Source organism: Saccostrea cucullata, unplaced genomic scaffold (assembly GCF_032062105.1).
Source record: "Saccostrea cucullata isolate Sc308-1 unplaced genomic scaffold, CSIRO_AGI_Scuc_v1 ctg12732, whole genome shotgun sequence".
Classification (NCBI taxonomy): Eukaryota; Metazoa; Mollusca; class Bivalvia; order Ostreida; family Ostreidae; genus Saccostrea; species Saccostrea cuccullata.
This window is the reverse complement of record NW_026922099.1, coordinates 7,841-19,088: the sequence shown is the minus strand read 5'-3', so window position 1 is coordinate 19,088 and position 11,248 is coordinate 7,841. Positions and strand designations below refer to the sequence as shown.

The 11,248-nt window shown below is 33.8% G+C and overlaps 1 protein-coding gene across 1 annotated transcript; it reads right to left on the bottom strand.

Annotated features, from left to right (window-relative positions):
- Positions 1–6,788: 6,788 nt before the first annotated feature.
- On the bottom strand, positions 6,789–8,137 carry LOC134261179 (uncharacterized). Its single transcript, XM_062743627.1, has one exon. It carries the CDS (start codon positions 8,100–8,102, stop codon positions 6,789–6,791), a length of 1,314 nt encoding a protein of 437 aa, XP_062599611.1. The 5' UTR covers positions 8,103–8,137.
- Between the last annotated feature and the right edge of the window lie 3,111 nt (positions 8,138–11,248).

Sequence of the window (11,248 nt, the reverse complement as noted above, 5' to 3'; positions counted from 1 at the left end):
AAAATTAATTTATTTTAGGAAGTCACTAAGCATACTCTACCAGCATGCAAAGTTTTAAAAAAAATCTGAGACACCTCTGGTGCCGCCCCCTGCCTGATTCTTACGTGTGCTTAATTGTTAAAGTCTGAGCAAGGACAAGAATATATAGTTGTAATATTTTTCATTACCACTTTTCTGAAAGATTTAGAATAAAATCCAAATTCTTTGTGAAAATACAAGGATGTGTCAATCAAACGCATTCCAGAAATTTAAAGTTTCAATAACTTGCAGATGAAATAAGCTGTTTATTATATTTTAGTATGAAATGCTTTAGCAAGATATAAGTCATGAAGGATATGGAGATAACGAACAGTATTCAATTTCAAAGTCCATAAAACAATATAAAATAGGAGCAGAGCAAACAAGGATCTCCGAAACATTAGAGGTGGGATCAGGTGCCATGGAGGAGTGAACAGCCTTGCTGACAGGTCACACCTGCCGTGTGCTCCTTGTCTTGATCAGGTATTAACGGAAAAATTCGTTGTCAATTCAGTGTATAAATAATGGACTAACAATCAGTATGAAAAAAGTTATTCAGTATTTGACTCAATGATAAATTGTACTTGCTGACAAGATGATAATGATTTACGAAATGATGACTTTAAACGAGTCTGCTGATATTCTTGTTTAATCAACTTGCTTGTCAATAATTTACCTCGTTTTAGAAATTGTTCACACGTAGAGCATGGTCTCGCATATCGAATTAACTGAGATATATATACTCCGTATACAGGTGATGAAGGTATGCTGCTGTATAAGTAAGGGAAGTTGACTATAGAAAAGTTAAAGTCATCATGTTTATCATATAGCATGGTTGAGATTGCCATTAACGTCTTTTTAAATTAAAATATCCAAGTATGAAACATGTGTCAGACTATGTGGTATTGTTTTTTATCTCAAGCTCATTAGGATATATCGTATCGACGTATGGAAATTGCAATAGTTATTTGACAGCACGTCGTCGATATATCTAAAAGTCGAGTTGAAGGCCACAGCAAGTGTTTTCTTCTTTTAACGCATAAGATTTTGCACAAATTCTGCTTCATATGAATATAAAAATAGGTCTGCTAATAACAGAGCGCAATAGGTACCCATTGAAATTGCGATAGATTGTTGGAATACCTGGTCTCCAAATATTGTCAATCAGAAAACTCAAGTACCCCTTTGATGTCAACTTCAGAGTACTTGTGTGTGCAATCAGAATGTGTTTAAACAAAATGATTTTGCAAATGATCAATGACCAGATAAGTAAATTGACGAGTTCCACTCCTACATTGAATTATGCTGAACGTTTGGAAAATTTTAACTTCGAATCTGTGTTCAAGCACTTTTAAAGGTGACCTTGTCTGTTCTGTCCACTCGGAGCAATCCACTTTAAAGAAATTAACCCGTAATTTTGATGGATGACGAATTTCAGAGAATTTTTTTTTTATTTTTATATGAAAGAAAATATATTTATTTACTCCCTTAGTGTATATTAATTTAAATAAGCTGATGTAAAAAATTAACAGGGTGTTTATAGCGAAATGAAATGTGCGCTATTAATCTCCTCTGATCTCAGGATGATTCTGAAAAAAATTACCAATTCATGTACACGTCTGAAATTGGTATAAAGGCAACAAATTGTATACCCTTTTATTCAATTTCAGATGGTGGATGCTATGATATGGCAATATTAACGCCACCACCGACTACCACGTTTCAAATGACAACGGCAAGTGGTACAACGTTTATGGAGAACTCATCTCTAACGACAGTTAGAGGGTAATGTTCCTTTACATACATTTAGGTTTTAAATAGCAGATGTTTCAACTTGAGCTTGATTGTTTTTGCACTGGTTCCTAGAATTGAAATCTGAACCATCTGTTCATGTATATTGAGGAAACTTATCACGATAATTGCTAAAATTTCAAACAAAACTTAATCTTGACACAAAAATATGCATTGGGCGGTCGAAAAATAAAAATAAAAATAATTTGGAACCTTGACATATTTTTTTCTCCAGTAGAATTGAAATATATTCAGATGCCTTGTTACTGTTGATGGTTTTCATTCTTCTGACTTTCAAGTCCGAGTTTCCATAATAGACACATTGCACGGGTAAAATTAAGTGAATCTGCTATTCTCTGGTCAACCTTTCAACATATGAAAAAGTTTTTGGAAACTCTGAAAGTCATGGACTGCTTTCACAACAAACTTTCACCTTAAGGTACGTGTGTCCAGGGACCAATTAACCCAGACCCAAAATTTAAGGAGACATTTCTCCATCAAAGAAATTTAGGGAGAAGTTTTGAAATTTAGGGAGACTTCTTGGAGCATATGTGGCACACATTAATCGTTATAAAACTATTTCATTGTTTATAAATTACAAACATTTCAATAATTTTCCTGTATAAACATTGTATTTAAAATGATTTAATAAGAGAAAAAGAATCTTAAAAGAAATTTCCCCCAATTACAAGGTATATAAATATCTAGAAAGAATTAATAAAACAACATTGACATTAAATAAAATTTACTACTATGTGTACTACAATTAAAATGTAAAATTTTCTTATCAGATTAATTGTTTATCAAACATTTTAAATTTTTTCATTTCTTACATAGTAGCACAACCTTAAACTTTTCAAATTTCTCTTCTCATTAGATTTCCAGACTTTTGGTATAGTCATAATTTTGTTAATTTCTCTTCAAACTTTGTTTTAAATATAAAATTCATATTCTAATAAAAGTTTTGACGCACTTCTGCATACCGATTGAACTACACTTATGTTTCTCGGATCCGATGTGTGACTTCTTAAGAAGTTAATAACTTCACAATTTAACAGTAAAAATATGTCTGTATTCACAGCATGAATAAATTATTTGACTATAAATAGATCTAAAATCATCTCCATTATCTTTGGCATGACATCGATAGCTGTCCAGCTGTTTTGCGTCTTGTGTATAACTTGTAACGATGGTCTTTTTCATACCCAGAAGTGTAAAATCTAGAGGAGTTCCGACGGAGTATTCGATGCATTGGTCATTAATAGTTACAGAAACAGTCAGGTTGGTCCTTGCGCTGTCCCGCCATGTGGTTTGACAATCTGTGTTGTAAATTATAAAAACTGTCGTTTGGTCGAGAAAATTTCGGATTAAGAGTCCAGTTTCTAGAGTCAGACACATTTTTATTTTTGAAAATAGGGAAAAATAGGGTCGGCGGAATCGTAAACCAAGAGAAAAAAAACTTTGGCCTTGTCTTTGTTTGTAAGGCTCATTATATAAATTGTATTTTAGAAGAACTTGGTTTTAATTCTACTAGTGGGAATCCTACTTATACCCATAGTTCCTTTCTAAGGATGGAATTCTTCAAAATAATATCTCAGTTTTTAATATTTTTAATATCCCAAAGAACCAAAATGAATTTGAACTACAATACATATATTGGATTCCGAAACTTCGTAAGAATCCTTACAAACAAAGATACATAGCGGGTTCCAGTAAATGTTCAACCAAGCCGCTTTCTTTACTACTCACTAAGATATTAACAGTAGTAAAGGAAAAACTTCAAGAGTACTGTGCAACAATATATTCAAGAAGTGGTGTAAATTAGATGTAGATACTTAAAATCTCCAAGGATCTTTTGCACAATTTGAAATCACAAGATTTAAACAAACTTAAGTTAACAGCTTAAAAACCTACGACTTTTCAACTTTATACACAACCATTGCCCAACATAAATTAAAGTCCAGGCTTTTCGATATCATTGACAGCTGCTTTTTCAATAAAAATGGAACTCGAAAATTTACTTACCTTGTCATTGGTCATTTGCAAAATTATTTTGTTAAAAAGCAATCTGATTGTACACACAAGTACTCTGAAGTCGACATCAAAAAGAGTTTCTGATTGACAATATCTTTGTTGTTTTTGGAGACCAGGTCTTTCAACAATCTATTGGAATTCTCATGGGTACAAATTGCGTCCCGTTATTGGCAGACCTATTTTTGAATTCATATGAAGCAGAATTTGTGCACAACCTTATGCGTGAAAAGAAGAAAAGAGTTGCTGTGGCCTTCAACTCGACATTTAGATATATCGACAACGTACTGTCAATTAGCAATGGTTATTTCCATTCTTATGTCGATACGATATATCCTGGTGGGCTTGAGATAAAAGATGCCACAGAGTCTGACACATCTGTTTCATATTTAGATATTTATTATTTAACTTGAAAATGACGTTAATGGTAATCTAACAACCAAGCTCTGTGATAAACGTGATGACTTTAACTTTTCTATCGTCAACTACCGTTACTTATGCAGCAATATACCATCATCACCTGCATGAGAAGCAAGTTGTCATCACCACAGACCTTTTTCTGCTCCTGGGTATTAGGCAGAGAAAATGCATAGGTTTTATGAGTAGATGTACATCTTTCATATTTCTCTCTTAACAGCTCCATTCAAACATCAAAAGGGGCCATAAATTAAAAATTTTATAAAAGAAGAACCTCTAAACATCAAACCAATGCATTTTATCTGCTTAATACCCAGGAGCAGAAAAGGTTTGTGGTGATAATATAGTAAATGCATATATCCTCCAAAAATCCTTCACTGCCCCTGGATATCTAGCAGGCAAACTACCGGTAGTTGATTTGTTATGATGTGCTAGAATGCCTTTTCATGAAATATATGAGGTAACAAAGAGTATTCAAGCTCAAAAGTCCATTAAACAATACAAATTTTGGAGCAAAGCAAACACAGACCTATAAAACATCAGAAGAAAGATAGAAAAATTAAAGTCATCACGTTTATCATAAAGTTTTGTTGTAAGGTTACCAATAACGTCTTTTAAAGTAAAATATCCAGTAAGAATATCTAAATATGAAACAGTCCTTTCAGACTCTGTGGTATATTTATTTACAGCTCACGGGGATATTTCGCGCCAACATATGAATTGAAGTAATTTTTGTCAATTGATAATACGTCGGCAATATATGATTGATTGATTGTATGTTGTACTTCCCTCGACTCGAGATTTTATCATTCAAATGGAGACGCCACCATTTGCCAGGGGAGAGCTGCAAATTTTGTCCTATACTCGGCACTCAGGGCCATTGGGCATTGAGGGATGTAATACGTGCCAGCACCTACTGCGACACGGGACCTCGGTTTATACGGTCTCATCCGAAGGACCGGTCTCCACGTCCCTCAGTGGGGTTCGAACCCCCGACGAAAGAAACAATTCCTTACTTCGCGACCATTTTGCCACTCGGGCGTCGTCAATATATATATAAATTTCGAGTTGAAGGCCTCAGCATAAGACAACTTGATTCTCATGTATAAGGTTTTGAATAAGTTTTGTTTCAGATGAATACAAAATAGGTCTGTTTTCTAATGGGGAGCAATTGGAAATACCTACAGATTGTTGGGAGACCTGGTGTTCGAAAACTACATAGATATCGTCGATCAGAAATCTTTGTAATATCAACTTCAGAGTACTGGTGTAAAATCTGAAAGTTTCAAACAGAATAATTGTGCAGATGACCAATGACAAGATAATTAAATTGAAAGATCAGCTGTCTTTAATGGTGAAAAAAGTATGGACTTTTCTTTATCGCCGGGAATGGTTGCATTAAGTGAAAGTGAAAAGTCGTACTACGTTTTGAAGTAACTGTTTTTGGTAAAATATTGAGATTTCGAATTTTCTTAAAGTTTCTAAAAATTAAAGTATCCACATCTGATTTACACCATATCGGCTTCAAGAACAGCTTAATAACAAGCAGCTTGCCTAGCGAAAATGCAAAACAAGCTATTGACTTGGAATTTTTTTTTCTGATGAAATTTTTACATCATTTTCATGTGACACTAAAATATATTTGTGTTTGTAGTTTGTAGAGTGGATACAACAAGTACTAGGAATGAAAATTTTCAGGATGAATGATAGTCTTAAAGTAATTGTGAATTATAAACATTCAAGAGATCCAGACCCGCAGCCTCTGAATGTTCAAGTCTTCTTATCAAGATTCTATATATGTCATCAACATGATATATGCACAAACTTCTAACCTCTTTTTGTGTCGTGTCGAAATTATTCTTAAAATCCTACTGCAAATATTTCTTTTTATAATATAGCCAATGGGAAAATAGGGAAAAAATTCAAAGAAACACACAATTGTCATTCATCAAATTCATAATATCTCTCTTTATAATATTGTTTGTACATTTTTTCAAAAAAAATGAAATATTACTTTAAACATTACGTCCTGCGTGACATAGTGTTGCTGTTAAAAAGATAATTTTGGTATAAATATCATGATATTTTAAGATGATATATCATATTTGATTTCTTTTAATCAAAGTAATAATGATTTTTTTATTTAAAAATCTCCTGAATTCGGTTATAATATTAGAAAAGAATAATTGAATTATCGTTCCTGACTAAGATTCAAAAGTTTCTGAATTTACTTTCAAACTGGCAGTTGCAATATTATTTGAACTTTAATCAGAGCAAAATTTCTTTCAATTTTGTAACATTATTTCAAAATTTTCCAAATAAAACTTTATATGCATTTTTGAAATAAATTATCATGTATTCCAACGAAAAAAAAAATACATTGCTCAATAGGAAAGACAACTTGGAAAGTCTTGTCCAGATGATTTGGCACAACTTAAAGTTAATTCTACGATTTTTTTCTAGCCATATATTTTACTTTTCTCATTCGTAAGAGTTAAGTTCGATTCTTCAAAATAAATTTGAAATTTTTTTTAATTGGAAAGGCACTGTCGAACACGTTTACTGAATAGAAGATACCACAAAGGGTAAAAACATGCATTGATGTAAAAAAGCAGACGACACACGACAAGTGTAAGTACGCGGGAATCTGTAGACAGGAAGTCCAGAATTCCCGGAATTCCTAGCACCAGGAGCGGAAGTGAGCAGACTAAGTACGCCACAAACATTATGAAACTGTTCTTTGTCGCGCTGCTTAAACTTATTCTGTCTCTTCTTAGAGACTGGTTTCGTAAAGCTGATGCATTTTTGATGTTTTGAATTCTCTGAAGGTTCCCGTCTGGAGATATATCCGTAAATGTGCAGTGTTTCGACTTTGTCGATTGTGTGCTGGTGTTCGAGAGAGTTGGCTTCAGTGGTCTTTTTTCGAATACGTTTTGTTTTAATTTTGAGGCAAGAATAGGATTTTCAAGAGCAAATATGTCTTCAAATGTAAGAGCGTGTTCGCTACGTTGGTAGTGTACGATGATGTCTTCACAGTTACCAGAGGATATAGTATACGGTTTCACAAAATCGCTGTCACTATTCACCTGCTGTGTTTGTTCAGCTGACTCTGTACCTGGGTCAGAAGACAAACTCAAGTTTCTATTCCATGGCGATACTCGACTTTTCCCAAAAGACCCAGTCAAATTCAAAGATTTGCAAATATTATAATATGATGAGAAAATGATAACAAGTCCAGTGATATATATTCCGAGGTAAATAACCAAAACAACCAACTGTTCTGAGGTAAAGCGTTTGCGACTATCACAACTTCGAAATTCCCTTTGGAAGGGATTTAATGTATCACAAGCTCGATCATCATTTGGCATAAAAGATAAACAAAAAACAATAGAAAGTAACACTGAAGTAATCCAACCACATAAAATTGAACGTGTTACCATTCTTTTCCGCATGCGTAAACATAATGAAGGTCTTTTGATAGTTGTCTTTCGGTAGATGCATATGGATGCAAATGCACACAAATACTGTAAAGAGCAATTTGAAACAATAAATAATTGAAACCCAGTAAAGGACTGAACATTGACGAGATCTTCCCTCCTTGTTCCGACACTCACCAATGATAATATCATACAAAAGCACAAAAGAATATTATTCACCCCAATATTCAACAGGTGATTGTTTGGTGGAGTGCGCAGACTCGGAGCGTTAATGATTGTCATCATCAGCAAAACGTTTGTCAGCAGGCTAAACACTATGTCAATTCCCATGAACACGATGCTAAACACAACCACATGAAGAGATAATGGAGTGAACCTTTCTTCTGTTATATTTGTGTCGTTTAACATTTTTTTCCAAAATTATTTCAGGGGCTTCTCATTTTCACTCTACAAAGAAAAGACAGGAATAAAATATACTGATACTACAAATACAAATGTTTCTCTGGAAAACATAGTGCCAATTTAATTAGAAATTGTACAGTGAGTCGTAAGTTTAAATTATTGTTATTCGATCTCTTTTTGCAATTAGGCATAGATTGCTAATATAATAAGTAAATGCCAAAAGAATTATGTTTCAATCTAAATTAAAGTAGAATATATTTTGTTCTAGGTTTTATGTCATAAAGAATGTTATTAGTATTGTGAACTCAGAAGTAGACAGGAAATGTAGCCCACGGCACGGTAAGGGAAAACTGAAATACCATCTAAAGCGACACATGAAGGCAAATGACATTCATCTTAGTCTTGTATGATATCTGTCATGCATTAAACAATAGGGCAAATAGTTTAAAATTCATGTAGATGTAGTTATCTTTTCAGTATGCAGATAATTTATGCATTCTACACTCTTCATATTCATATTACCATGAACTTAGACTTACTGTCTTACTCAACCATCAATATCCTCCAGCGGATTTAAAGAAAGTGTACCATGGGCGAATTCACCCTTAAGTTAATATAATGAAATTTGTCTTGTAGACAAATATGAACACGTGAAAATAATGGTCTGTTTCTTTATGTATTAATTATTTTCAACACAAATACGAATTTCTCTAACGATGCAATCAACAGCCCCCTTCCTTCTGGGTTATTTACAATGTATGTATGCATGGAAGTTAATGATTCATTTTTATTAAACCAATACTAAAAAGATTTAAGATTACGTGATTGAAAAACTTTTAATTAGATGTGCCCTTTTATGTGGAGTTCTATGATATATACGTAAAAACCCCTAATGAAAGACACAAAATGAATACACAATGGCAGAAAATTATTATCAAGTTTCGTGCAAAAAATCAAGTCGAAGACCTGGAAAGAATATACAAGATGGCGGAGGTGTGTTCCTGATGGTTTTTCTTTCTTTGTTTGTTTGATTGTTTATATACTCAGTAAGTCCCTTCGATAATTTTTCAAATAATATATTGAGAGGCCACCACCTGCCGGTGAAGAGCTACTTTAGACATATAGTCGGCACTTAAGACCTTTAGCAATGTGGCATCTTTTTTGTACCAGTAACTACTACGACAAGCGACCTCGTATTTTACGGTCTCATCCGAAGGACCGGTCTCAACGTCCCACATTGATGTCTGGGTTTCGAACTTGCGATGTAAGGATGACTTTATGTTTCGCAAATCCGGAGCAAAGGCTTTTTAAAACCATTGCGCCACGCGGGCAACGCTTCTGATAGTGGTGCAACGATTATTAAATTCTTTTAATGCCCTGTTCACACGGAGAGTTTATTTCAAATTAATTGTAAAATTACTGCAAATTAGCATCGCTTAGCGTTCACACGGAGAATTTAATGAGAATTAGTTTAATTCGAATAGGACACGTGTTGGTGGTTATATATAGGTATTTGTGCTATATTTAGTTCAAAAATTGAGGGAAAGTATGTTAATCTCTAAAATCAATGAATATCTGTAGCCACTATATGATGTATCAAAGGATGACTCTGCATACATGACGTGATTTACATATGACGTCATAATAGACTTACTGACGCCTGACTGAAGAAGAAAAAAATTAATTCGCATTAGTTTACTTCGCATGAGCTGTCGTGTGAACGCAATTTAATTCGCATTAATATGATTCGCATTACTTTACTTCGCATTAATTTACTGCGAATTAAACTCGTCGTGTGAACAGGGCATTAAAATTCGCTCATGAAGCGATTCCTGAATATCTATAACGCCATCATCATCAATTTCAAGTTCAGAACATATGTATATGACTGATTGTGCAGGCACTATAGCTGGTATCCTTTTTATTAGTTTCTGTTCCAAAGGATTTTCATTTTGAACACCAAAATAGTATCCATGTACTACTTTGCTTCCTTCCGGAAACGACATTCCCCACTTGTCGGTTACACATTTTCGCAAGACAACTGATTTTTTCGATGCTTTTAAGATGTAGTATGGATAATTTATATCATCTGCTTTCACAGAAAAAACTGTATCTGTAGAAATCAAATCGACAATATCTAAATCATCAGTCTCATCAGTTTCGCTTTCATCATTTTCATGGTCTGTTTGTTTTTTCATTGTTATTGTCGAAAACTGCCCAAGTTGATCATTGTTCAAACACTCACTGTAATCACCAACAACGCAGTTGTCGCAAGAATAACAAGATAATTTTCGAGTTACAAGTTTACCGTTTATTGATGAACAAATTTGATGAATTCTTCTATTGTCTTTGACTGGTTGGAAATACCTATCTCGGTCCCTGTCTACGGAGTTGATGTACCTAAATATCCGACGTGAACATTTAGATGTATCAGTTGTACGAGATAAATTACTTTGAGCAAACTCAAAGAAATCACGCGCACTTTGAATTACTTGAGACCCGCGAATAACGGATAAATCTGCTTGTTTTTTCACGTAACCCCCCGCAGCGTCTTGAGGCCCCCGTGCATGAGAGGTTTCAAAATAATTTCTGATTGCTTTTGAATATAAGTCAGAGCATGAATAGGCTATGTCTCCCATGCAATGGCGACTTTTATATTGGGCACTGCACCCGTCAGTGAATTCATGCATCACGGACACATCACATGATATAGATCGTAAATATTCCGAAAGTAATTTTTGGACATTATTTGTAGAGTGATGGCCATGCTTTTGGTCTGGACTTATAACAATGAAATGTTCAGTCACAATATTTGGATCGTTTTCTGAACTGTCTTTCCTGAAGGCCTCGGGCAACAGTTTCCCAGGTCTCCCCCACTACCTCGGGACAACATTTTGACTGTTTCACCGAGTAGTCATTGAATAAGTGTTTTATTACCTAACCTACTATATAATTAATTAAATTGGAATAAAAACACACAAACAATTCATAAAAAAAAGTTTTCACACCTGTTTATTCACATACTTGTCTATTAATTAGCTGAATACATAATATAAAGATTTAATTAATATATTTAATTTAAAGTAATACTTAATAAATTGATTGTTTGTGTGTTTTATTTAAATTTGATTAATTATATAGCAGGTAAATAG